General features: G+C 33.5%; 5 protein-coding genes and 1 non-coding gene across 18 annotated transcripts; 4 read left to right on the plus strand and 2 right to left on the minus strand.

Moving 5' to 3' along the window:
• Nucleotides 1-779: 779 nt before the first annotated feature.
• Nucleotides 780-3,627, plus strand: LOC145069429 (SEC14 cytosolic factor family protein / phosphoglyceride transfer family protein). Of its 8 annotated transcripts, none has more exons than XM_079016356.1 (7): nt 780-951; nt 1,092-1,212; nt 1,629-2,031; nt 2,121-2,374; nt 2,450-2,703; nt 2,793-3,010; nt 3,083-3,627. In XM_079016356.1, exons 3-7 carry the CDS (start codon nt 1,696-1,698, stop codon nt 3,440-3,442), a joined length of 1,422 nt encoding a protein of 473 aa, XP_078872482.1. In that variant the 5' UTR covers nt 780-951; nt 1,092-1,212; nt 1,629-1,695; the 3' UTR covers nt 3,443-3,627. The 8 variants fall into 8 exon arrangements, with proteins under 8 accessions (XP_078872482.1, XP_078872483.1, XP_078872484.1 ...); XM_079016357.1 differs by having other exon boundaries at nt 1,632-2,031; XM_079016358.1 differs by having other exon boundaries at nt 1,104-1,212.
• A 1,824-nt stretch (nt 3,628-5,451) lies between these two features.
• TRNAH-GUG (transfer RNA histidin (anticodon GUG)) lies at nt 5,452-5,523 on the minus strand. Its single transcript has one exon. It is a non-coding gene; the product is annotated as a tRNA-His (tRNA).
• A 2,000-nt stretch (nt 5,524-7,523) lies between these two features.
• Nucleotides 7,524-10,715, plus strand: LOC145066018 (UDP-glucuronic acid decarboxylase 5). Of its 4 annotated transcripts, none has more exons than XM_079013163.1 (14): nt 7,524-7,722; nt 7,808-7,846; nt 7,964-8,022; nt 8,410-8,512; nt 8,637-8,723; nt 8,831-8,918; nt 9,019-9,110; nt 9,212-9,276; nt 9,366-9,454; nt 9,568-9,645; nt 9,737-9,830; nt 9,939-10,005; nt 10,073-10,177; nt 10,326-10,715. In XM_079013163.1, the coding sequence occupies exons 4-14, from the start codon at nt 8,426-8,428 to the stop codon at nt 10,509-10,511; spliced, it is 1,038 nt and encodes a 345-aa protein (XP_078869289.1). In that variant the 5' UTR covers nt 7,524-7,722; nt 7,808-7,846; nt 7,964-8,022; nt 8,410-8,425; the 3' UTR covers nt 10,512-10,715. The 4 variants fall into 4 exon arrangements, with proteins under 4 accessions (XP_078869289.1, XP_078869287.1, XP_078869286.1 ...); XM_079013162.1 differs by having other exon boundaries at nt 7,600-7,722; nt 7,795-7,846; XM_079013161.1 differs by lacking the exon at nt 7,808-7,846 and having other exon boundaries at nt 7,583-7,722.
• Nucleotides 10,716-16,530: 5,815 nt separating this feature from the next.
• LOC145070251 (ATP synthase small subunit 6, mitochondrial-like) lies at nt 16,531-18,372 on the minus strand. 3 transcript variants are annotated; one of them, XM_079017185.1, is made up of 6 exons: nt 17,979-18,371; nt 17,846-17,899; nt 17,645-17,727; nt 17,139-17,319; nt 16,983-17,025; nt 16,531-16,734 (listed from the first exon to the last, which is right to left on the minus strand). In XM_079017185.1, the coding sequence occupies exons 4-6, from the start codon at nt 17,257-17,259 to the stop codon at nt 16,731-16,733; spliced, it is 168 nt and encodes a 55-aa protein (XP_078873311.1). In that variant the 5' UTR covers nt 17,260-17,319; nt 17,645-17,727; nt 17,846-17,899; nt 17,979-18,371; the 3' UTR covers nt 16,531-16,730. The 3 variants fall into 3 exon arrangements, with proteins under 3 accessions (XP_078873311.1, XP_078873313.1, XP_078873312.1); XM_079017187.1 differs by having other exon boundaries at nt 17,139-17,312; nt 17,846-18,372; XM_079017186.1 differs by having other exon boundaries at nt 17,637-17,727; nt 17,846-18,372.
• A 5,286-nt stretch (nt 18,373-23,658) lies between these two features.
• On the plus strand, nt 23,659-24,193 carry LOC145066006 (histone H4). Its single transcript, XM_079013147.1, has one exon. The coding sequence runs from the start codon at nt 23,737-23,739 to the stop codon at nt 24,046-24,048; it is 312 nt and encodes a 103-aa protein (XP_078869273.1). The 5' UTR covers nt 23,659-23,736; the 3' UTR covers nt 24,049-24,193.
• A 384-nt stretch (nt 24,194-24,577) lies between these two features.
• LOC145066005 (ACT domain-containing protein ACR9-like) lies at nt 24,578-27,021 on the plus strand. Its single transcript, XM_079013145.1, has 6 exons — nt 24,578-24,947; nt 25,219-25,437; nt 25,523-25,628; nt 25,936-26,287; nt 26,391-26,675; nt 26,771-27,021. Exons 1-6 carry the CDS (start codon nt 24,794-24,796, stop codon nt 26,912-26,914), a joined length of 1,260 nt encoding a protein of 419 aa, XP_078869271.1. The 5' UTR covers nt 24,578-24,793; the 3' UTR covers nt 26,915-27,021.
• Nucleotides 27,022-27,995: the final 974 nt, after the last annotated feature.

Genomic DNA, 27,995 nt, shown 5'->3' on the forward strand with positions numbered 1-27,995 from the left:
TGATTGGGCGTGGTCAGGTAAGTAGATAAGTAAAAGGAGAAGGCAATTGAGGGAGAAAAGCGGTGGAGGAGGAATAAGCGAAAGAAAAAACGGTGACATCAATCTAATCCCTATTGGGTTACACAGTCGGTGCCATTAAACCATCGTCGGTGGAATAACGTGTGATGTCAATACAAAAGCAACAGAGAAGGACACGTAGATGGTAAGGCCACACTTAACTACACGTGTAATCCACAATAGAATAAAAAAATAGATAAATAAAATAAAACATAGCAGAAAAGAAAAAAAATAATAAATAAAGCCAATGAGAAACGGGTACTCTTAACTAAGGGTCCTCATGATTAATATTTATATAAATGGTATAAGCATCAATTTTTTTTTTATCTAAAACGAACAATCCAACAAACATTTATATATTTGATGAGTTATATTGTATCAAACCCAAAAACATATTCGTTTTAACGAGTCGTATCAAACCTAAAAACATATTAAAATACTAAACCCAAAAACGTATTTATTATAACGAGTTGTATCATATACACTTAAAGTTATAACGGTCCAACAGATACATGAAACGAAAATTTTGGATCTAGACCGATAAGCCTCTTATCAGTCCACTCGAAGATCAATAAAATTCTCTGAAACCCATCCGATCCAAGAGTCCATCCGATCCGATCCAAATTCTCACCCCTAGTTAAAAGTAAAGGTACATGAACCTGGTATTTTTAATAAAATTAACCGAAATAAATAGAACGGTGGTCACCTCCAAGTTTCGAACTGACGTGGATGACTTAACAAACGGACAGCGCCGACACAAATAAACCAAATCCTAACTAATTTGAACACCAAAATCTCTCAGATCAAACTAATGTGATTACGATATCTGTTTCCATTTTTGCAATTGAAGATCGAGTGTTTCGATGGAGGATTCGAGTTGTTCATCAGTTCCAGGTGAACTTTGTGTTTTTTCCGTTTTCGACTTCCGATATCTTTTTTCATATTGTTTGTTGAGCTGAATGTTGTAATGGAAGCTCTTTTCGTAAGAATATTGCTTAGATTTACGATGTTGATACGGAATTTTATGTTTCTAGCATGATTATCAGGTGATTCGGATGGCTTTTAGCTGTGATGATTTAGGGTTTTGCTGTAGCTTCACCTGTATGATTAAGATTTATGACTAAGAATCTAAGATTTATGACACTTATCAATCAGGTTTGTCGTACATACGTGTTCTTTCTTTGTTTCGTCTTCTTGTTATTCCATAATCCAGAAGGCTGCTGCCTACAATTTGGCGTTTATGATTACCCGATCTAATTTTAAAATTCACCTCCATCGAAAATTCTATTATATCACAACTTGCTTTCCTATAACTGGGAAATTTCATATTTCTCCAATGTTTTGTGATCTTTTATTCGGTATAATCAGATAAACAAGTACTACTGAAAAATATTTGTTTTCTGAAAACCTTGTAATCACCATCCAAAACCAGTATATGTATGATAGTTTGTGTTCCTCCATGTGGTTGCTATCAATATCATACCATATAGACGTATATACATACAGTTATACACTACAAGCTACATTCTAATAATTGCTCTTTGCAAATTTTCTTTTCTTTTCCATTTCAGTAGGTTCTACACCTCATATATTGTATAAAAAGTTCTCTAAAGATCAAGCTTGGTAGCTTAAAAAATAATGGGAGACTCATTTCACAATCATGTTCCATGTCCAACAAGCTCTGAACCATCAAATTCCAAATTAACTTTGGTTGCTTCTTGCTCCAAGTCTCTTTCCCACAAATCATTAAAACAAATACCTGTTTTTAACAATGGGAGAATCAGAAAATCACACGTGAATGACATGGCATTGTTTTTACTTAAAGTTGGTGCCCTAGAGACAGTAAGGAGATTATCAAAGCACAGGTGTCCTTTTATATGGTCCAGTTTGCAAACTTTACAAGTTTTCTGCTACCCACCACTTAAATGGCTCCAAAGATGGAAACTTTTTGGGAATTTGATTAAAGGGATGCAGGTTTGTTTTTATATAACATGATCTAAGTTTTCATTTACATTTCTTGAATGTTGATGATGATGGATATGATATGGTTTCCTTGGTTGTAGATGTTGTCAAGACCATTACTAGTGCTCTCTATTGCAACAACTTTCTCAAATCATTCAGAACAAAACAATCTTGATTCAGATGATATAGAAATAGTAGATTCAGATGGAAGCGATTATCATGGTGTTCAAGATTCACATCCTGAATTGCCTCCTCCACAATCCATTAGGGTTGATGATGAAGTTCCATCATCTACAAATTGGTTAATTGATCTTTATAAAGAGCTTGACAACCAGGGTCTTCATTTACCTGAAAGGTATTTAACTATTTATGACTATGATATTAATGCATAAAATAAAACCATTAAACACACAGACTTATGTTTATGCAGAATAAACGAGGATGAGCTTCATAGGTTCCATTATGCAGCAAATGGTGATTTTTCAAGTTTGGTTACATCAGTCAAGAAGTCAATACAATGGAGAAAAACATATAAAATTCTTTCACAAGAAGAACTCGAGGCATGGGCAAATATGGTATTTTGGCATGGAACTGATGTTAAAAACCGCCCATGTCTCATTGTTCGTCTAGTTGCGTGCATCCACTTGCCACCCAGTGAAAGACCCCGTTTCTCACAAGCAATCAGTATGTTCATTTTTCCATTAGTTTTCTCAACATTTTTATTAAAAAAAAAGTAATAATATTTTAACTTTTTTTACTTTTTACCATGTCAGTATCTCAGGTAGAACATGGGATGCTAAATCTAGTAAATGCTGAAAATCCTGAGGTAACAGTATTGGTGGATTGTGAAGGATTATCTCTAAGATTCCCAATGCAACTACTTAGATCATGTTCAATTACTCTTCAAGAAAACTACCCAAATCGTTTGGGCTGTTTGTTTATTATTCGACTTCCTCCTGTTGCTAGAGTTATTGCACAGACTTTCATTCAAGTAAGCTTTTTCTTTTCAAAACTAAATTACATTTTTGGTCCCTGAGCTTACCGAATTATTATTGTTTATTAGGTTTTGAAACCCGCAACGAGACAAAAACTTAAAATAATAGGGCGAATGTACAAAAATGCCCTTGAGGAGTACCTGAGGACATTTCCATCGTATCTAGGTGGCGAATGTGGGTGTTGTAGATGTGTAAAGGTTGGGAACTCGCATTTGGAGATTAATGAATTTAATGAAGAAGGGTTAAATGTGGAGAGAGTGAGAAGTGAAGGGGGGTTTGAGAATAATTATTATGAGTTTGGTGATGTGAATGAAGGTTGTGAGAGGGTGTTGAGATCTGCTGTGGTCGGGATTTTGATGGTGTGGGCGTTAATTGCTCTTATTGCTGGAATACTTGACCCTGAAACTCGTCCTGGTTTACAAGTTTGAGGAATTTGTATTTTTATTAGATGTGAATAAATTGTATTAACTTATAGTATGATTTATATATGTCCTTATTGTAGATTTATGTATACCAATCGAGTGTATCTTCTCAACGAATGTATGTATCCTAACTACAGTTCTTGTTTTGTAAGTGTGTTTATTTAAAATTTAGTATATGGTTTTATCAACAATTCTTATATTTTTGTTATTAGAATGACCAAATTTTAAAATATTTTCATAACGTTTAAGTGTAAAGATTTATATTTGGATGCAAGTAATTTTATACGTTCATGGATATTTATGTTTTGATTACAACTTTAGGGCACGTTTGACAAAAAAAGTATATATATTACAGTGAAAAGTTGTAACTTTTATTTGCTGCAAAAAGTTTAGTCTTTATCTGAAGTTAGAAGTTGTATACTTCTTTTTTTTTTTTTTTTTTTTTTACTTCTAGTTTTTTTGGAAGCTCCTAAGTCCATTTTATATGTTCATGGATATTTATGTTTTGATTACAGTCTTACGGGCACGTTTGATAAAAAAAAATATTATAATGAAAAATTGTAACTTTTATTTGCTGCCAAAAGTTTAGGGGCTGTTTGTTTTTTTTGTGAAGAGCTACGCAACCACTTTTGTCTGCGCCGCGCAGACAACGCGTAGACATATGCCCTCGCAGAGTGTTTGTTTTTTGGAAGTGCGCAGACAAAAAAACGTCTGCGCGAGGTCTTCCTGGCGCAGACATGGGTCATTGTCTTCAAAGGTCTTCAGACCTCATTTTAACCTAAAAAAAAAAAGACCACCCGTTTTTTTTTTCTTTCTCTTTTTACTGAAAATGCATTTTTAATGTTAATGACATGGAATTAAGTTTGAAAAATTAATTTATTTCAACAGCTACAGACGTTAAAAACAAACAGTCTTTTTATTGCAGACTGCAGACATTTGATCCACCTCTTCTGCCGCAGAGACTTGCAGATATGGTCCGCAGACTGCAGACATTTTGGCTTCAAAAAAACAAACAGCACCTAGTCTTTATCTGAAGTTAAAGTTGTATACTTTTTTTTTTCAATTCTAGTTTTTTTGGAAGCTCCAAACTCCTTAAAGACTATTAAAATTCTGATTATGCAAATTTTGGCCCGGAGAATTTTTATTTTTTTATTCTTATTTATTTATTTTATTTTATTTTTTGTGTTAGCATAAATGTCCTCAGCAAATGTAAAAGGGAAAAGTAATTAATTGGGACCAATGTTTTAAAAACCGGTTTTTTAGTTGAACCGGTATGGTGACCGGTTCCCGGTTCAACCGGTTTAACCGGTTCGACCGTCGGGTGAACCGGTTTCTATATTTTTCATGTATTTTTCTATTTTCCTACACATGCATACATATAGAAATTATGAATTTGATATTTACAAGTTCAAACATTAAAAATACATATAAAAATAAGTTGTAGATGAATCCAAATATATTAAAATAATACTTAACCATAAGTTTTAGTGTTTTACATCAATCCATATACGTCAAAAAGAAAATAAAGTATAATACCGAAACGAAATATAGTTTTTGATGAATACAAACACATCAAAAAAATTTATAACATTTACCATATGTTTTTATTTAGAGAAAGCTAAATAGATTTGAAAAAAATTACCAAAGTTTATTATGTAAATGTTTTTTTTTTCATGTGTTTTGATTCGGTTTAACCGGTTTATTTTGACCGGTTCAGAAATCAATGTAAAACCGGTGATAGTTGAACCGCTCCCTCTCCCGGTTCCCGGTCTAACCAGCCGGTTCAAACCGGTTTTTAAAACATTCATTGGGACACAGTGAAACTACCCAATAATGAAAACTTGAAAGTGAATTTCTCTTGTGATGGGACGAAAATTGCACAACTGTTACAAGAAAAGAGAGACGACTTATGTATTTTACTATTTTATCAAAAAAGCAATGTGAAAACAGTTTTTTTCAAGGGACCAAAATGGCACAATTGACAAAAATTAAACAGACAACTTAAAAGGGAAAAGTGTGGCTGCTGGGATTCGAGCCCAGGTCTCCACGGCCACAACGTGGAATTCTTACCACTAAACTACAGCCACTTTTGTTTTATATTTATCAATATAACTATAAAACTACTATTTCAACAAAGTAAACATATATGTAAACGAAGGGAATAATAAATCAACATGGATTTACAAGTAAAATAGTATAAGTTACAGGATAATACAAGCACGTATTTATATTTTTTTTTATCAAAAATATGATTTTTTGATGATTGACAAACGAATGTGGATCATAAATTCCCAAAACGATTTAGTTGGAAAAAAACTTGTTTTCAGGACTACTTTTGAATCATACTAGACTATTTATGCATATCGCTGGTTGAAATTTTGCATAACAGTGAAAAAAATAATCATTTGGAAAATCAAAGGTTATTTTGGCCCTGACATGTTTAATTTTTTTTTTGTACAATGCTTAAATTTCTACGCAATGAACACCTTTTTAAACCATAATGTTGGGACATTTTCATGGAAGCCCATAATATTATTGTTAGTTTTTAATGATATATCCCTATTCAATTTCAGCCCAAAACAATATAGTCCAATCTGTCACGTAGTCCACGAAGGCAGCATCGATCGATCGCAGCAGAAGCAGATCGATCATCGATCATTCACGCTTCAGCGACAACATCGACTAGCGAGGGCCGAGGGTTACTGTGATTCTGTGAAGGGTCGATTTGTGCACTCCTGCAGTCCTGCTATTCTGTTATTGCTAATCAGGTAAGTAATCGGTTAGTTGATGTTATCCAAATCTTCAACTCCTGCGTTGGATAAATTGAATGTCGAAATCAGAATGTCGATTACTGAGTTGAATTATCAGTTTGTAATTGAAATATTGAATGTCGATTATCACTTATCAGTTTGTAATTGAATGTCAATTATCATTATCAGATACAGAAATCACTCAATCAGAATGTCGATTATCAGTTTCTATTTGAATACTTGAGTTGAATTGAACACTTAATGTAATAATGTTGAATCGTTGATTGTTGATTTGTTGAAATCGTCTAATCGATCGTTCATGTATGATGTATTTATGTTATCAGATCAGAATTCAGAAATTCCACTTATCATATTTCTAGTTTTCTTTTTGTTCCTTCCACTGATCAAACAAGGTCAGAAAAGGGTTTAAGGTTAGAAAAAGGATTTCAATAGAATGATAATCAAGGTAGATCACAACTTAATCAACCCAAATTTTATTCCACCTGATTGACAAAGCTTGGATGTCTTATAGCATATACGTTTTCCAAAATTCCAAGTTTCACAAAATCAATAACAGAATAATCCGAAAAGAACACTTCTAGTTTAGGCACAAAACTAAGAAAAAATACATTCATCTAAACATGTTTGTTCTAGGTTCTAGGTTCTAGGTTCTAAGAGAGACTAAAATAACTTAGTGTACACTCATAAATAATGAAAGATCATAAATTTTAACATCCCAAATTTCAGTTTCAAAAGCTCCAAATTGTTGAACATACACAACAAAGAACACCGAGGGGCTGAAACATACATTGATTAAAATAGAAAACATTGCTCAACTTCAACAAGACATTTAAGGTGCATATAACATACATGGATGACTAGTTATCGTCATTTCATTTTTTTTTAAAAACTTTATTTTATATAATTTAACTCATTACACGTTGGTGTGCTATATATTTCACAAAAAAAACTTTATTTTATGTAATTTAACTCATTACACGTTGGTGTGCTATATATTTCACAAAATCTGTTAATAACTAAAACTAATACTTCGTTACTTTTATGTGTAAAATATTACGGAGTATTTGGTAAATATAAATGTAAGTTTCTAAAAGCTATAAAATTTTTGAAATAATGTATTTTTAAGTTGTTCTACAATCTACATCTAAATAAAGTCACGTATTTATTTTTACATATATTTGAAATAATATCTAAATTTAAATCTTTAAAAATAATTTTTATTGAAAATGATATCACAAAAAATAAAGAAAAAAAACAAATTTGGTCCTACCTGAAAAAGAAAAAAGGTCGACCGAAGACGAATACAGTAGTTTCCAAATTCCAAGTCCACGAAACGTCTTTGAATTCACAAGGATCGACTATCGATCGAAAAGCCCAAACAACGAAACTCCTTAAATCCTACGCAATTGCAAACTACAAATTGCCCTTCCATGGCTACCAACTTCATCCAAGAATCCCTCTGGTATCGTCTTCGTTGACTTATTATCCTAAAACCTTGAAGATTTTCAAGTTTGAGTAAGTCTTACTTCTTCACTGAATAATCAATTGTTAATTTAATAATTTATTTTATGTTGTTTTGTTATTGAGGACCCATCATTAGGTTCCTCTGCGTTACCTTGGTTTTGAAGCATTTGATTAGGTGGTATTCCATTTTTTTAATATTAATTTTAATTCGAGTTGGCATCGTTTGGTGAGATTTTGAATTTTTCTCCTTCTTTATATGATTGTTTGTTTGCGTCTGTAAATTCGCACACAGACACAGAAGTAATAGCTCCAACAGCGGCACGTAAACTAGGGTTTTTCTCTAAATCTCAGGTTTCCCTTTCCCCTGATCTTCTTCTGCTTCTTCTCATCTGATCTGATTCGTCTCCGATTTTGATCTTGCGTTTGATTTGCATTGCTTTGATTCTTAGTTGTTGTTAATTTGTTATTGATGCTTGAATCTTACATTGTTAGTCTGCTCTAGAATTTCACTCTTTGAGCTACAAAAGATTTCCATTTGCTTTCGAAATCTCAAACTAATAGCATTCAAATTCATAATCAAAAGTCAAAACCTACACACACACACTTTTAGGTTTGTACATTTGATGATCATCATCTATTATTTTACAATTCTCAATGTCATCTTTAATTAAATTGCCTTGATTTTGATTCAAATTTGTTAAATCATTTGGTTCAATAAATTATCAACACTTGTTATAGATTTCGCCTTTTAACAATGGCAAGTAGTGCTTCAAATGGAGAACACAAGTCTACAAAACCACCTCCAACCCCTTCTCCATTGCGAAACTCCAAATTCTTTCAGGTATTGTGGCTTCATTGATTAATTTATATTTGTTTTATACCCAAAATGCCACTTAACGTTATGTTTTCTTTCTTGTATATATAATCTTTTTTCAAAGTATCCAAACTTATTTCTGGCATTGCAGTCAAATATGAGGATCTTGGTTACTGGTGGTGCTGGATTTATTGGCTCTCACTTAGTCGATAAACTAATGGAAAATGAAAAGAATGAGGTAAATTTTTTTTAACTCATTGTACCAAATCTTTTAGTAGTAGACATTTATGATTTACACCAAAATGACCTTGATATTTTCCTAATGTTTTTTTAATTATTAAATAGGTGATTGTTGCTGATAATTATTTCACTGGATCAAAGGACAATCTTAGAAAATGGATTGGCCATCCAAGATTCGAGCTTATTCGCCATGGTAATTTCTTAACACATTAAAAAAATAGTTTTTGAGTTTTTTTCATATTTATTTTCTGAAATATGTTCATAAATTATATTATATGTATATACTTTTGTAGATGTGACAGAGGCGTTGCTAGTTGAGGTTGATCAAATATACCATCTTGCATGCCCTGCTTCACCAATCTTTTACAAATACAACCCTGTAAAGGTATGTATAAATCAATAAATTATAATTCTATTTATTTATATTTTCTTATCATGACACAATAATTATAAACGGGAACTTATAAAATGTGTAATGTGTAACAGACAATAAAGACAAATGTGATTGGCACGCTAAATATGCTTGGTCTTGCAAAGCGAGTAGGAGCAAGGTTGAAATTTTTACTTTTTCTATTTATAAGAGCTTTTAATTACCTTCATATTATATAATTTAGTATATTAAATTTATTTTTACTTTCAGAATTTTGCTTACATCTACCTCTGAGGTATATGGTGATCCTCTTGTGCATCCACAACCAGAGAGCTACTGGGGTAATGTCAACCCAATTGGTAAGCCCAAATCATTATATAACAACATTTATTTATTTTACCAATATAGGCAATATACTTGAAATTTTTTACCAATAATACTTTCAAATTTTTACCATTTGATGTTTTTACAGGAGTTCGGAGTTGCTATGATGAAGGAAAACGTGTGGCAGAGACTTTGATGTTTGATTATCACAGGCAACATGGCATTGGTAAAATAATAGTTGACCAAGTCAACATAAAATGAGGATTTTTTTTTAAATCTCTAATTCTTTATTTTGTTTATTATGATTGTTATTATAGAAATAAGAATTGCCCGGATTTTCAACACGTATGGACCCCGGATGAATATTGATGATGGGCGTGTTGTGAGTAATTTTATAGCTCAAGCACTTCGGTAAGTCGTAAAAAATTGAAAAGTATATGTATATATTTATTTGAAACTTAGAGTTAATTATTGAAATATAAAGTTACTAATTTTAATTAATGTCATAAATTGTTGCAGTGATGAACCTTTGACTGTTCAATCCCCTGGAACCCAGACTCGCAGTTTTTGTTATGTTTCTGATATGGTAATGTGGCAATTGTTTTAATTTAATTATGTAATGGTGGTGGTCAAACGTTGACTTTTTATTGCAGGTGGATGGGCTTATTAGGCTGATGGAAGGGGAGAATACTGGACCGATTAATATTGGTAATCCAGGTGAATTTACAATGATTGAACTTGCAGAGACAGTCAAGGAGGTTAGTCTTATTTATTTTATTTTTTTTCTGTTTGGAATCACAAAGGGTTGGAATGGAATGGAATGGGTGATTACATTCCATTTCATGTATTATGAGTATGACTTGGAAATTGGAATAGAAAGATTAAAAATGGGGGGTTAAATTGCAGCTTATTAATCCGGGTATAGAGATTAAAATGGTGGAAAATACACCTGATGATCCAAGGCAAAGAAAACCGGATATCACAAATGCAAAGAAGTTGCTCGGGTGGGAGCCCAAGATTAAACTGCGCGATGGTCTTCCTCTTATGGAGGCTGATTTTAGGCTAAGGCTTGGAGTTGCTAAGAAGGTGTAAACAAGAACGACTTTTTTTTTTTTTGTTGTTTTTTAAGGTTGTTGGAAACCTATTGTCACGTGTGTGTTATGTTTTTTGAAGTGTTTACTTTACACTACTCCCGTATAAGTGAAAATAAATGGGGCGAGTCGGAGTCTTTGTGTCGTTTACAACTTTTTTTATAAACTTGTTTATGAATGAAAAGTATTGTTTTTTTTTTTTTAATTTGAAGCTCTTCTACTTGTAATTTTGCCATGTGTTTGTCGTCTTGAATATTTGTTGATTACCTTTATTGTGGTATTCTAATATGAATCGTAAAACTAACTTGTCTTGTGTACCTTGGCTTCAAATTTCAAAACCACATGAACATTATGTAATTTTCTAGCTCCTTATTAGTTTTGGTATATAAATTTTTCAACAGTTAAAAAAAATGTATCGGTTATGCTCTTACAATGTCACCAAAAAGCAAAACAAAAAACTTTGTCTGTGTTCGGCGTCAGGTTTTTAGAGCTTTTAGCTTTTAATTTTCCAAAAAAAAGCCTCAAATTTTTAAAATAAAAATAAAAAAGAGCTTCATTTGGGTACACGTTTAAAGATTTTATTTAAACAAAATAATCATATTCCAAAAGTTAATTATAAGTTTTTCGGAGTATTTAACTTTTAACTTTTATATAATTTTATATTTTTAAAAGTTTTCAACTAGTTTGCGTAATATTTGTATAGAAATAAAAATTATAGCTACTAACTTCTAAACTACAGTTAGTTTTGTCAAACATGTCTTAACTCTCTTTACACTTAATTAATTAAAGGACATTGTAGTGTCGTGGAGGGTAGTATTTTGTGTGGTTATTCATAATTTGCACACACCAATAGTTTAGTGAAATAAATTACAAATGAAATGTTATTGTAAGGGAACAACTGATTTCATATTTCTTACGAAATGAATGGTTATTAGGTGATAGTTTTTTTTGAAATTGAATTCTTGATGGGTGTTTGGGATTGTTTATATAAACCAGTTGGAGGGGGAGGGGAAGGAGGAGGAGGGGGAATATTTACCTTCATCAAATGGATGGAATCAATTCCTTACTAATAAGGACCGTGAACAATTATTATACCTACAAAACACTATCTCACGTGTTAAGCCATCTTTGTCAAAATAGAATTGCAACCAACAACAACAGGACCTCGTCTTCTCCATTTCTTCCCCAACTTTTCATGCTTTCTTCTGCCAAGTAAATCAATCTCGCTATCTCTCACTATCACTCTCTCTCCCCCTCTTAATTTCTTCCATTTCTTCCTCGTCTTTTCTTGTGAAATGCGATGGTTAGTTAAAATCCTTGTTGATGTCAATATATGTTAAAATCAAATCCTATGAAATGCATTTATCTTCCTATAAAATTGATTTATGTGAAAATCGAATTTGTTATGTTTATCAATTTATATTAAAAACGCATGCTTGTTAAAATCAATGTTGGTGTCCATCTCAATCTATGCTTGTTATAATCAAATTTGGTGTTAATCAATGTGATATGAATTGATTGTGATATCTTTCAAAAAATGAATTGAGTGTGTTGTTTACATTCTTCTTTTTCTTGCGTGTTCATAATAGTAGCAACTGTTTTCTATTCTTGTTTTTTTTTCATAGCAGCAAATGTGATCTCTTTCGTATGTTTTATGTTTTGTTCTTGTGTTGTTTTAGATTTACTTGCTGAGAAATACATTACATTCTCAATGTGATATGAACTTCTATGAATTGGAAAATGCCATAGTTTAACAACATACAATCGTGGACAAAGACAAACTTCATTGATTTTGACATGGTGGAACGTGGTGTTGTATATGGTTGTACTCTTGTTGTTAATGATGTTCAAAAACCATATAGACAAACGGTGTATTAAATGGATTTCTTCAAATATACAGCGATACCCGATACTACATAAAATAGTTTATGAGAGTGACACCATGTCTTTATCATGTTGGTAAATAGGTTCATAAAGAAGCAACTAGATGGAAACACAAATCATTTCCTTACTATGAAGATATTTGCATTGATTTTGGAAAAGACGGGGCTCAAGGAAATAGAGCTAGAGATTTCATTGATATGGAGCAAGATGTGAACTTAGAAGAAGAAATCCAAGAGTCGAATGATGATTTCCTTGAATCTGAGGAAATTAGCCATAATACAATGGTGCAAAATAAGGAAACTTTACCAAGTGTTCGCTCTAATAAGAGGAAACGTCATACCGATGATGTTTTCCATAATGTGGTTGGTTTGATTGCCGAAAGTCTTATAGAAATATTAAAGGAATTGAATCAAGGTATTAGATTTAACATGAAGATCAACGAACTGAGCGACAAAATTCATCAGAAGATTTTAAAGATGAATTCATTAAGTCAAATCGAGAAGTTCAAAGCTTTGACCAAGATAAGAAGTGTGACAACCCGAAATTTATTCCGTCACGATATTCCATTTCCGTTAGTAAAACCGTTCGTATTTCAATTTTTCCGTTAACTTTCGATTTAAATTAATTAAAGTGGGACTTTTATTATGACCTCATGAGTATCCAAACCCATTAGAAACACATGAAAACATCCTAAATTATTATTTAGAAAATTTTTAGTTACGACTACGTCGGGTTACAACAATTAAATCGGGTACGACCAAAAACCTCGTTTAACGTCGGTATCGGGTAGATTTCCATCGGGACATAAACTCAACCCATATATAAGGGATTGAGTGACCACATTTTGAAGCTTTTCACTCTCTTAAAACACTTTCTCTCTCTACTCTCTCTCTAAAACTCGACTTTGATCCAAAATCATCCATTTCAAGCTCCAATTTGGTAAGAAATCCATCCTAGCTCATAGTATAACATGTTTGGTTTTCAAATTCGTGTTTAAATCATGAATTAGGACCAAGAATTTGTGTTTGCGGTCTAGGAACCCTCCCAAAACCGTGAACTCCTTTAAATGGGGTTTTGAAGCCCCAAAACTCTTCCAAACCACTTCTAGTGCTTAGTAATGACCTTTGGACTTGCAGGAATGGACTTAGAGCACCAAAATCTTACCATTTAGGGGGTAAACTTGAGTTTACGGTCCAAGAACATGCTTGTACCATAAACCCTCATTCATAGACCATAAACACCTTTTAAGGTGTTAAATTGCCCCTTAAACACCTCCAAAAGCTTCTATGAGCTTCCATGAGTGCATAGAACCTCATATTCCTTCATGAGATGCACCAAAACATACACAAATGAATCACACTTGAGTTTACAGCCCAAGAACATTCTTGGACCATAAACACCCCTTCTTATACCATAAACTCCTCCAAAGGGTGTTAAAGTGCCCATAACACCTTGTATGGCTTAGAATTGGACCTAGAACTTTGTATGCTTAACCTACAACCACCAAAACACATGATTCATGGAAAAACATGAGTTTACGGTTGTAAAATCATGTGTTTAAGGTATTAAACTCACCAAGAACATCTTCTTAGACCGTAAACTCCTTTTCCAAGGTCAATTCAAGTCCCGGTCACTTCCTAAGCCATGGAATCAACCCTAGAACCTTCCTTTGTGCATTGTAAGACCATTTAGCACCCAAGAACACACCACCCATGAGTTTACGGCCGTAAACTCATGGGGATATGGTCATTGGACCGTAAACTCCTCTAAGAGTTTACTATTGAAGAGTAAACTCCATGCCTAAGCCATACACCCCCTTAGATGCCACCTGGGTCACTCCAAACACTTGAATTGAAGTGTTTTCACATCTCGAAGTGTTTATCCATATTTGATTAGTGGTTCAGGGTCTAATTAGATACAAATGTGTATCTCTTCATATTACATAGGAACCTCGCGTGCATTCAAGCCCCGAACTGATGTTTAACATCCAAACCGACACAATTCTCGTCCGGTGAGTTCATACCCCTACACCTTTTTCCGTGTTTTTCAATGTTTTTAGGGGGGAATACAAGCAAAAGTACAAGGATATCTTGTACTCAAACTTATTATTTCATTTGAAATGTTTCATATTCCACATGCTTTTAACAATCGAAAACGTATTAACCAACAGTTTGACTTGCAGAGTTAGTTTTCAAATATTATTATATATTGTTATAATATATGTTTCTCACCTGATTTTCCACTTTATTATTGTTAAAGGCATTAATTTAGTACTTTTGATTTGTCCTCTGTAACACTCCACAAAGATACGCGAGTGGAGGGCCGCCCTTTGTAATTAGAATCTAAAACAGGATTTTCCGCATTATTACTTATAAATTCGTTAATCTTAATAATTGGAGACACGTGCTCTGTAACAATCCACAAAGATACGCGAGTGGAGGACCGCCCCCGTAACCAGAATCTCCTGGAGGGAGAGCGTGATTTGAGTGTATAGATCTATATGGGGCTGACTACCCCGCATCCGGCTGCTAGCTACAGCTGAACCGAAAGGTTCAAGGGTGACGAAAGTCATAAAATGATTTGGACTTCTTATTGCCATATCTAGTCTATCGTATGGTTATGGAACTCGCAATTTAGATAACGGATATTTACTTGTTGGTAATAATGAATTTAGTAAGCTAATAACCTTAAGAATTAGTTTACTTTTCACACAATAGTTTTATATACGTGTTAAAACTAACATACATTTCAAGGATAACCAGGCTTTCAGGAAACTTCACACAAACATTTTAAGTATGGTAGATACTTGTACATTACACTTGGATTCGATAACCAAACACAATCTTTTAGGAAAATAAGGGTTTTTTCCTGGGATAACTGAATTGTTCTTAACTAGACCGTGTAACTAATGGATAGCTAAACTTTACTTATAAGAAAATATGGGATTTTCTTGAATTCATAACTTTTTCAGAAACCCAAAGGAAACTAGTTCATTTTCAGAAAAACAAATCGCTTATGAACTCACCAGCTTTATGCTGATTTTTAAACTGCTTGTATTCTCAGGTTCTCCTTAGACAAGTATCATGCGTTCTTTTGCAAAAGACAGAGTGTATGGAAGTCTTGTCTTACTTTTGATTAAACTTATGTATCTACAAAACTTGTATTACTTTACTTTCAAGCAAATGTAATGAATTTATGTAATGTAATGTTTTGTGTTTACTATGTACATTGGTTGCGATACTTCATGACGTCCTCCGCCCCATAACGTTTCCGCCTTTCGGTTTCGGGATGTGATAAGAAGTGATCCTATAAACGTACAAAAGTTTTGGCAAATTGAAGAAGACGATAGAGAGATTTTGGTTTTGGAAGGGTGATATTATTAATTTGGATGTTTATTAGGATGTAATATGTATTTTGGATTTTTAAGTTCTTTTGGTTTGTTTATTAGGATGTTACTTGGTATTTTGGATTTGTAAGTTTTTGGTATATTCAATAGGAATGTATCAAAATATTGTTATGCTTTTTGGTAACGTTGTTATGATGAGAAATGGAATGACTTAAAGTTATGATGTTTATTAACATGATTTTCGTAATATGTTGACATGAATGTTCCATCAATAAATTAATTTTTTACTATTTTAATAATTTATGTAATACATGTTTACATATAACTTAGAAAACAAAGTAAAGTTAAAGAAAACAGACAAAATGACAATTATATCATTTTATATGAATTCTAATTTCATTTCCTGTGAACCAAACAGAGTCTCAAACTAATTTCAATTTCATTTTCTGCCACCCAAACAACACATAGAATTAAATTCAAATTCTTGACATATTTTTTTTTCCAATTCAAATTCCTGCAAACCAAACAACACCTAGGTTTTCGGACTACATAATGTGTTTGTTTGTGGAATACACCACAAAATTCATATGTGGAATCTAAAAACCGAAAAAGAACACCTAAAAGCCTTCATAAACTTTGTCCATAAGTTACAATAAAAACAATAGAATGGAAATCATTATTTGGACTTTTGTAATTTGTAATTTATATTTTACAATACATGATGTTTCATTTTTATAAAATTTTTCAAGGAAGACGTAACAACTTTATGTTAAGCGAAGAACAAACCAAATTTAAATTAAACTCAGATACTTTTATAGCTTTACAGCAATTGGTGTACTCAAAACTTTGTTATCTTTCAGCACAGTTTACATCTCGAACAAAGCCTTCCAACAAAAAGCTCAACGAAATAGAAATATTGTATCTTTCAACAATTTCAACAATCCTTTATTACTATTGAAAAACACTTCACCTCTATAGATTAGAGCATCTTCAACTGCAAGACACAAACAACACAAACACAGAAAGATTACATCATTACTCGACCCTTTCCAATGTTGGAATCCATTATACAATATTTGATTTTAGTTAAAATTCTATAATGGAGATCTAAGTATATGGATCAGAGAAAGTATAGTAAAATACAAGGCTAAACATAAATACAGAAACCATGGAGCAATTATTCGAATCTAGGGTTACGAAGGTTGAATAGAATTAGGTCAGATTGAAGGTGTTGTGACGTACCTCTTGTGTCTTTGGGCAAAAACTGAGTTTTTCCTGTTTTCCTCTGTCGCATAAGGAAAAACGTACGATTAGTATATCGGAATTTAAGGGTGACTGATCGGATCAACATTGAATGTGTTAGAAATAAGAAATTAAAAAGGAAAAAAGCATACGAACCAGTGAGACCAAGGGAAAACTTTGTGATCAAGGTTCCGGTGATGGCAAATCCGACGAGGAAGGGCCAGTTACGGTTGAACTCCCTCTTGAAGAAAACGGGCCACGGATCGAACTTCCTCATTCTTATGTATCTGTTTTTTTAGCTACGGTGCTTCAAAATTCAAATCTTCTGTGCTGCAATCTTTTTCAACCAGTGAAATATAAGATGGGAATTTGGGGCTTCAAATTTTTTTATTTTGTTATGAATTTGATTCAATTTTGAACTTTTTTATAATCACGTATTTTTCTTTTATTATTTTATTTTTCATTTTTGTTTTATTATAACAATTAAAAACACTTAAAAATAAAATTTTTCTCTCCAGATGAACACACCTTCTCTCCAGATGAACACACAAACAATAAATCTAACATACAAAATAAAAATTTCCTAAATCCTAAACTTGTAACCATGAAAGAGATCGAATTCAGTGGTTTAGAATGGAACCAAGATATACACACATCATCACCTGAACACATGAAATCTCTCTTTCTCCGTCTTCGAGATCTGATGAATCGTCCAATGTGTCTCTCCTTCTCCGGCGACACCAATCTGATGAGCATCAAGGGGTGACTATAAGAAAACTCTAAATGTTCAGATGAACACACACACACACGAAAAATGTTGAACACTCAAACCCATATTTGAAGGCATGAAGGGGTTAAGAAACCTTAGGGTCACCATCTCCATTTTTTTTCGTCTTCAAGATCTGAGGGTAGTGACGCTGGAGAAGAAGGGTAAACCAACAAATAAAGAGAGATGACGGATCCTCAAACCACAGATCTGAAAATCGAGCCATATACCTGAACAATATGAAGACGACAGGCATGGTAACGGGGTGTAGCAGTGGTCGGAGGTGAGGGTCTAGCAGTGATCGGAGACGGGTGAAGACGACGATGACTAGATGGAGTTGTGTGTTTATCTACTTGCAGACCAAGGACACACATGATATCATTTTTCGATTTTTAGAACACAAGAACACACACAAACTCAAATTTTTTCAAGAAAAAAACTAGAAATCTAAAACCCATAAATCGATTTCTAACGAACAAATCTATAAACAAAATGAGTTTTGTGTGTTACGAGTATGTGTTCCAAAAAATAAATTGGTTGTTTTTTGTATGTTTCATAGTGGATGTTGTGTTCTCTCTCTCTCTCTCTCTCTCTTCTCTCTCTCTCTCTCTCTCTTCTCTCTCTCTCTCTCTCTCTCTCTCTCTCTCTCTCTCTATATATATATATATATATATATATATATATATATATATATATATATATATAAGCTAGTTCAAATGTTTCTAACAACTATTGTGTGCATGAATGCACCAATAGGAATTTACGAATAAATTAATAAGGGTAAATTAGTAAATCATGACTCTAAATTTATGGTAATCGAGATAAATTGGGGATTTGATTTTAAAATCACCAAAATAAAAGGAGGAATAATGACCTGCTTTCATCTTCTGCTCCGCTTCTTCACAACCCAACCCTAAATCACGAAAGTCATCGGACACCACGACCATCACAGCGACAATAAACCCTAAAATCACCATCTGATTATGAAGATTCTAAGTTCAAACGATTATGAAGATTGACTGCTAATCATAATGAAGGAGATGATGAATAGGTTTCACAAGCGCAATTCCTCTTCAGCATCGTATGTTGATTTTAAATCAAGCGAAAAACTCGATTTCAAGTTCTCTACCCTTCAAGCTCTTCGGGTTTATCTCTTTCATTTTTCATACACATAATTGTTATCTGTCCCTCTTTGTCACTTTAGATGGATTGTCAAACGATTCTTCAATTGGTGTTGTTTAATTTAGATTTTTTTTTCTTTATTTGTGATTGAAAGCCAAACCACACTCATAGTACATAGAAATCTTTCACTTGTTGGATGTTTGTTTTTTTATACTTTGAGCTTTGATTCTCTATTATTTATATATGTTGCACGAAAGGTGTTTGTGGAAATGCCTACAAAATAATGTATTCTGTCAAAAATCTTATAATGACTATTATTCTGACATAATTCAATTTCAATCTCTCTTTATTTGTCAATATAAGAAAAGTAAAAAACATTGCAAGATATGAAAAATGAAACAAATTTTGTTAGAATCTGGTCATGTGGTATGTATTATGTCAAAACTCTTAGAATGTCTATTATTCTGACAGAATTCAATTTCAATCTCCTTATTTGTCAAGATAGGAAAAGTAAAAAACATTGCAAAATAGGAAAAATGAAATACATTCTGTTAGAATATGCTATCATTCTCTATTATATAGTTTCTATTAAATAAGTAATGCTTGTATTCTGTCATAATTTATTTGTATAAATGCATTATGTTAAAATGTCTTTGAGAATGTTTGTTAACAACAAGTACATTAGCTTCACTGGTAATACTAACGAATAATGCATCTTATTTTTTCGGAATGGCTTGAAGAAGGAATTCAATATTGATCATACAAGGGAAAGATTTGGAATCGAGTTCAACAACAAGTATATTTTGCGAATAATTATATTCTTACGATGATATATCACACTTTCATCATAGTTTGAATCAAGTGCATTATTTGGACCATTGATGAAGATCATGTGTATTTGCTTAGTAATTGTATATTTAAAAATGTTATTTCTTAATATTTTTATTCATTTTGATGATATTTTGTTAAAATATGTATAACTATATTAAATTGTATAAGACTACTAGTTTGTAAGAATATGTATGATTTTGTATTCACGTTATAATGTATATGAAGAATATATGTTGAATTATTAAATCAGGTTAATTATCAAAAATATATGCATTGGAAATATATTCCGCAAGAATAAAATCGAAAATATCTTTACTAATTGATGTCTGATGACATTCTGATAGAATATAATCAGATTTTTAAATTTGAATTAATTTAAAATATTCATATTTTAAAAACAAAGGAATTAATTATCCCTAAAAATCATAAAATTTCCTTTTTTAATATAGGTTAATTGACTAAATTGCCCTTATATTGGAATTTGTGTGATTATATGGTACATGTTATCCTATTGTGATATCATAGACCCCCAGATCATGATCTTTGATTCTATTCCATCTGGTGGTCCAGATTTGTGCATTCTGACACACAATAGTTAGTAAAAACAAAATAACTTAAGCCATATATATATATATATATATATATATATATATATATATAGAGAGAGAGAGAGAGAGAGGGAGAGAGAGTTAAAGTTTCTCCTCCGGATAGATTGCAAAAGAAGATAAACTTCTGGATCTACAAGCTCCCCTCCGGGTGGTGATCCTTCAATAAGCTCCAAACTCTTCAAGGTACACAAGAATACTCGAAGATTACTCACAATGGCTTAAAGGCTCCAAGATAAAAGGTCAGGGTCAACTACTAGGGTGTAGAAGGCTTAGAGGCTGATAAACGACAAGGCTCATGAAGGAAATGAGGTTTAAATAGGGTCAAGGTCCAAAAGCTAGGGTTTCGTGGCTGAAGGGAGTACGCCCTGCATACCCCTTTAGTATGCTCGGCGTACTCAAAAGAACCTGCGACCAAAATAGCTCATTACGCCCAGCGTACTTGGTGGGTACGCCCCGCTTACTCGGCCAAACTCCAAAATGTTGAAACCTTGTTTGGCCATAACTCCTTCGATCCAAGCCCATTTCCGACAAACTTTATATCCACGAAAAGGTGACGAGAATACTTACACTTCTAACAACTCATTTTTTCCTTAAAACTCCCCGAACCAAACCCAAAATTCATAAAGGACTGAGTTAACAAATGACAATTATACCCTTGGGCTCCGAAACACCATCGAGCACACAAATCTCTTAAACTACAACACCCACATCCAAAAATGGCCAAATCCTTTCTCCCTTATCGGGCACTCAGATCTCTTAAACTACATCCATTTTTGTCAACCCCTTATTCAGACCAATCTCTATTTATCACGGGTTTAATAATCGGTGTGGTGATTTCTCTTCTATCTCCTTGGAGTAATTGTATGGTTCCTTCTGCTGGTATTACCCGAATCATAGCTTGAACTCTTGTCGTTATGATGGGTTCAGCTACTGGTACAACTTCTGGTGTCCACTAAATCACACGAGGCTCTGTCTATTGGTTTCCATTACCATTCCCCAATCTGTTACTCGTTCTCACCATGACGTTCCTTACATCAAATTAGACATTCAGTGTACTGAAAGGCGAGTTTATTATGATATGAAAGGTTTTATTATTGTTTAGATGTGTAGATCCGCTTTATTTTCCCGAAACGTTACATGCCAATTCTAATACAGTAAGTATTGTTTAGAAGCATGAACACATAAAATTTACTTTCTTACATCCAAGGTTGGCAATAGACCTTAAGTTTCCATTAGTAGCAACCTAGGTAAGCATTTAAGGCATATTATGTCATATATTAGTTAACATATAAGACATCTCTTCCTAAAGTATGTCAGGGCATACTGTAGCAGGTAGGATATTCAACCTAAGTTATTCTATATAAATATTTCATATTTAGCATATAATGTTATTTAAGGCATCTACCCTAAATTATTCTAGTACGTGTGTCTATTTAGGTATACAATCTAAGATGTTTTAGACAACTTTTTTACCATCATCGCTTAACATTCTAAGTTTAAGTCTATAAATAAATCGTTATTCATAGTTCACTTAAACTAATGCTCTTATACCAACCGTGACATCCTCTAATTTTCAGAACCAAATAATTTTTTTTCACTCTTATATTATCATTAATGCAGAATTTCCCAGTACATTTGATAACTTTTGAGTACAAGTGATTGTCTCAGTTTAATAAAACATTAAGGATATCATAATCGATACATAACTAAGTTACAACGTAAATACATATTGGTCCTGAACTTTATTGCATATTGTCTTATAATCACTCAACATCCTAATCAAGTTTTACTTGCTTAAGTCTCGATACATATAAACTGAGTGAGTCAGGCTAGTAAACCTGGTGAGATCCACAAAGATTTCAATCCCATATTTTTGTTATGACAATATTCCTTAATTACCATACTTGTAAAATCAACCGTAGCCATACAATATCCATATAGGTTTATATTCCTACATATTTGTTCCTACCGATCCTTACAAATTATCAGGGATAAATTATCTCACCTGATGAACAATTAAAAAGCTTCACTACTCAGATAAGGGCTTCCTTGCATGGGACAATCATAAATGCATATGAGTCACTAGAGTATTTGATGAATATGATATCCCATTTCATTTACGTCTGTGCGTAATAAGCTAACTCCACCAACGTAATTTACAAGACTATGTAGAATGATCAAATGTTGTCACAAACTCTTGGAGGTGACCTGACATACCGTTACAATTGTTTGATATGTACCCACCATTCTTGGTCATCTAAGAGGAATATTATAATATACTTCTGTACAAAACTACAATACATCGACACCTGAAAGTGTCACCGCAGGGTTCGAAACTCGGGAGTAAAAATGACTAATGGTGGAAAGCGTTCCAAATAGAATATGGGAAAATGGTGTGAGGAAATATATGATTTTCGAAGGTTTATACAGGTTAAATTGGAGTGCGCGCCGCGCATAGATAAGGTGAGGACCGCACATCTAGCCGGAAGAGAGTGACATGACGCTTTCTGCATGGTGCCACATGTCGCATTTTGGTGTGACAGTGCGCATTGAGCATGCTGTCGTGCGCGCGGGAATTTATGTTTTTTTAGAAAATTTATATGTTTATCACATAAATATATTAAAAAAAGAATTTTATAATTAGACTAAAAATTAAAAACTCTTATAAACTTGTAGAAGAAAAAAAGAATGTTAAAAAAGCAACAAGACACCAACACATAAAGACTTTACACACATTAGGAAAAAATATGAATAATGCAAGTTTAAATAAACAATTTTTTACTAGTCCATCTATAAAGATGAAAAAAATACGAATAATGCAAGTTTAAATAAACAATTTTTTACCAGTCCACTTGATAAAAATGAATTTTTTTTAGATTGATTGTCTGAGATTCAAAACATAGGAGTAAACAAATTAAATAACCTGATGAATTTAACTTTGTAACCACTAATCAGTATTATTTTGTTTACTGTTAATTATTTTTCATTCTTCTACACATCTATCTCACATATGTTAAAAGTTATTTTGGATAATGTAGTTTGTAAAATAACAACCGTAAAAATATACTACTATTTTTCTTTCCACGAGGTTAACTTAACTCACTATTAAATAAAGATAACTAATTTAAATTTCGAAAATTAACATGCGCCAATGGTCAATGGACACTTAGGCAGAAAGCACATCACACGGATCGGGATCCGCAATATGCATCACCGTCCATTTGATTCACAATCAAACGGCTCCAATTATCTCACAACATTTCATCCGCCAACGCTCGCTCCATCACCACTAACTCAAAACTTTCAAATCCCGCCCTTCTTCAAAACCCACATCTATAAACTCCCCCATCATTCATCAACAAAGTCATCTCATTCCTCACTCAATCACAACTCAAATTCAGCATCTCTCCTTGAGCTTGTTCCAACAATGTCAGGACGTGGAAAGGGAGGCAAGGGACTCGGAAAGGGAGGAGCAAAGAGACACAGGAAGGTTCTTCGTGATAACATCCAGGGAATCACCAAGCCCGCCATCCGAAGATTGGCTCGTCGAGGAGGTGTCAAGCGTATCAGTGGCTTGATCTATGAAGAGACTCGTGGTGTTCTCAAGATCTTTCTTGAGAATGTCATCAGAGATGCCGTAACCTACACTGAACACGCTCGCCGCAAGACTGTTACTGCAATGGATGTCGTCTATGCTTTGAAACGACAGGGCCGTACCCTATATGGGTTTGGTGGTTAGGTCTAGGGTTTTGGTTGTGTGTTAGTGTGTATTCACTGTAGATCGTATCTAATTTCCCCTTTCGTTGTATCCTGTTTCAATATCGTTGTCAAACCCCATCTCGGGGTTTGAATTTATGTTATGAAAATCCTCCTATTTTATACAATCGTCTGAGTTTCATCGTCTAAATCTATAATCTTTGATTTACTGTTTGTGTTTGAATTTATGATCGTCTGAGTTTCATTCATCATCTAAATCTATAAGCTTTTAATTACTGTTTGTATTTTACATACAATTAATTTCACCATATGTGACAAATCTCAGGAGGCTCTGAATATTCATTATCTTTCAAGTTTGTTCTAAGGTTTGTTGTCTTTTTTGAGTGGTTTGTAATTATTGAAAGGATATTGTTTACAATTCCAATCAATTTTAATATTGAAAGTGGCAATGAGTGATTGGTACTTTGTTCTTCCATCAACGGTAGATCTAGTTTCTCTCCATGTGGGTCCAAAACATCATCAAATAATATATCAGTTTGCTGGGGCACGTGTAGATTCTTACAAACATACATATTACATAGCATTAGCTTTGTATATTTTACCAGATTCCTCTGCGAGCTCCAGAACAAAAACCCTTTTCTGAGCGAGTTGGGTTTTGAATTTCATTCAAGCTGGCGAAGTATTTCACTCAACGCGACGTAACTCCGGCCAACGGCCGAGGGGATTCCGGATGCTGGTCGTTTCAGGCTGCCGGTGCCGTCCCCGACATGGGTATGCCGAGTGATGATGCGGTGGTGATTCAGAAAGGGAAGAAACAAGGGGACCCATTTGTAATTACGGTCAATTGCCCCGATAAAACTGGCCTCGGTTGCGATATCTGTTGGATTATTCTTGATTTCGGGCTATATATCGTTAAAGGAGGTTAGTACTTTTCCTTAACATATCTTATACGATTTCTCATATATATATATCATCCCCCAAAATCCAATGTGTATTTCTCATTCAATCAATTTGTGTATGTTCTATAGGATTCGGGTATTGCTGAATCTATCGTTTTTCATGTTCTTGTGTTTTTTCTTTAGTTAATACCATGCGATGCCACATTATGTTATTTCATAACCCTAGAGGTTCTTTTGAGTTGGAGAATCTATTCTTTTCCTGTTTGATTATGAAATTTGTGTATTTTGATTAGATTTTACAACCGATGGAATATGGTGCTACATAGTATTATGGGTGTTTCCTCATCCAACTTCACCAACTGTAAGATGGTCAACCCTAAAAGAGCGTCTCCTTTCTATATGCCCAACATTTTCTGTATCAGCTTACTTAAATGAAACACCCCCAAAACCATCACCTTCTCCAGTCTACCTATTAACATTCTGCAGCACTGATCGAAAGGGATTATTAAATGGTATTTTTTTTTTCTCATTGTGTAGTTTACTTTTGTATTATATTCATTTCACAGTCTGATGTGTTGTTATTTGTTTTTCATTTAGATGTGACTCGAGTGCTTTTTGAGCTTGAGCTTATGATCCAAAGAGTTAAAGTGACAACAACACCAGATGGACGTGTCATGGATCTATTCTTTATTACCGATAACTTGTGAGGGTTTGTTTCTTAATACTCCTTTGCACTTTGTCTACAGTTATTTCAATCTGGGTATTATAAAAATTGAGGCTTTTTTGAATTCTTCCTGCCTCTTTCTTTCCCCTAAGTGCTGTATACATAAAAAAAAATGGATAAATGATGAGTGTTATATACATAAATATTGTTTCTTGTTTGGACTTTGGACTCTATCTGGATGTGAGTAAAATGACCATTTTACACTTCTATTGTGCAAGCAGAGTAGTTAAAGATTTGTTTAAATTTCTTGAATGTATACCTTTTTTTTGCTGCTATATTACTTCAGGGAGCTGTTACACACGAAAAAGAGGAGAGATGATGCATGTGATAGATTGCATGATGTGTTAGGCGAATCATGTACAAATGTTGATATCCGGTCAGCAGGTTATAAAAATGACAGCATCCCATCCATCTCTTCTCTTTCAGAAGAAGCTGCCCGAGAATTATTCCGGTCAGAATTATCAGAAACAGAAGAACGTTCACAAGCTCTGAGTACAGATGTAAAGAAGTTAAAACGAGCCAATGTCATAATCGATAACTCCTTAAGTCCAGCTCATTCCCTCCTTCAAATCAACTGTGTTGATCACAAAGGTTTTCTCTATGACATCATGCGAGTGTTAAAAGATTTTGATATACAGGTTACAATTTATATACATCATACATGTTACATTTTGTTTAATGTGTTTCTTTTGTGTTTGATAAATGATAAATGTTGTTGTGTTGTTTTTGAGTTTTTGACAGATAGCTTATGGGAGATTTTCGCCTGTTAACAAGGGGCAACGTGATTTGGATCTTTTTATCAGACAAAGAGATGGAATAAAGATTTTGAATGTTGAGATGCAAGATGAAATCATTTCGCGTTTGAAATTGCAAATGCTACACCCGTTGCGGGTGATTATAACCAATCGTGGGCCCGATATGGAACTTGTGGTTGCTAATCCGGTGGAATTATCTGGTAGGGGTAGGCCACAGGTGTTTTATGATGCAACTCTTGCGCTCAAGGTTCTTGGGATATGTGTGTTCTCGGTAAGTAATATATGTTATTTCATGGGGTGGGGGGTAAAAATGTAAATATACATGGTTTTGTTGCATAATGAGTGATGGTTTTGTATGTTTTGTAGGCTGAGATTGGAAGGAGGCATTCAACAAGAGAGAATGGTGTATGGGAAGTGTATAGGTTCCTTTTAGAGGAGAAAAGCAAATACAAAACGGGGGTGAAGAACCAAATTGTTGACAAGGTTAGAAGAGCACTCATGGGATGGTGAGGTATTAATTTGTTAAAATTTGTGTCAAATGTGTCATAAGAATCTCCAAACTCTCAATACTTGTAATACTTCATGTTTGTTCTACTTAGTTGGGAGATTGTGATTTATGTTTCCTCTGTTAGTTGTACACTAATTTGATTTGATTTGGTAGGGTAGATAGAAGATGATGTTTGCCCTTTTTCTCTCCAATATATTTTCATTAATAAAAGATGTTTATAGAAGCTTAGCCAAACAAAACTTTTTTATTTTATTTTTGTTATAATCCGTAATGGTTTTGTATTTAAGTGATTTGCATATTATAATTAATAAGTTGTGTTATAAATTGAAAATCTCACGACTAAACTTGATCCAGTATAATTTTATTTCGTAAATGAAACATAAACTTTGAGAAAACCCATAGTAACGAGAAATGGGTTAGATTGGGCTCACATTAATTAAAGGTGGAAGTTAATAAAATCCAATTGGCTTAGGGGCTATTTGATGCCATCAATATAGCCTCTAGTTCGGTCCACAAGCATCTGAAATCCTCCAACTCAATCCAAGGGGAAAAAAACGTCTCGGTCAAGATGACCCTTTTTCCCTTTGCCGGCAGATCGACATTGCTTCCTACCTTTTATCTATTCCAGACGCTTCCTCCCACCTCTGCCAAGGGCTTTCAAGCCGCCTCCTCCCACGTCCACCCTACGCCGCCTCTGACCCTCTTCCATTGGTAATACTTCAAAATTAAATACATTAGATCGAAGGTCTTTCAAAATTACGCCCTCCACCTCCATAACCGATTTTTGATATAAACCTAACTACCTACGTTTATATACAAAATTGTGTCTTCACAAATTATGCTATAATTTCCGCACTTGCTGCGTTCGCTCTAGATCAATCGATTAAGGTCTTCATATGATTGGTAGTGGCTTTGCGCCGAATTTTTAATACAAAAGGGAATGAGTTCATTGTCATTTTTTATAATCAAGCCAATTTATATGGTTAATTTTATGTTAAAAACCTCAAGCAAGAATGTGTGACATTCTTTTTGAATTTGGTATGTTTTTATTTGGGTTTGAAATGACTATGTTTAATTTGGATT

The sequence above is a fragment of the Lactuca serriola genome, chromosome 8, assembly GCF_051521515.1.
Source record: "Lactuca serriola cultivar US96UC23 chromosome 8, Lser_US96UC23_V15, whole genome shotgun sequence".
NCBI classification, from domain to species: domain Eukaryota; kingdom Viridiplantae; phylum Streptophyta; class Magnoliopsida; order Asterales; family Asteraceae; genus Lactuca; species Lactuca serriola.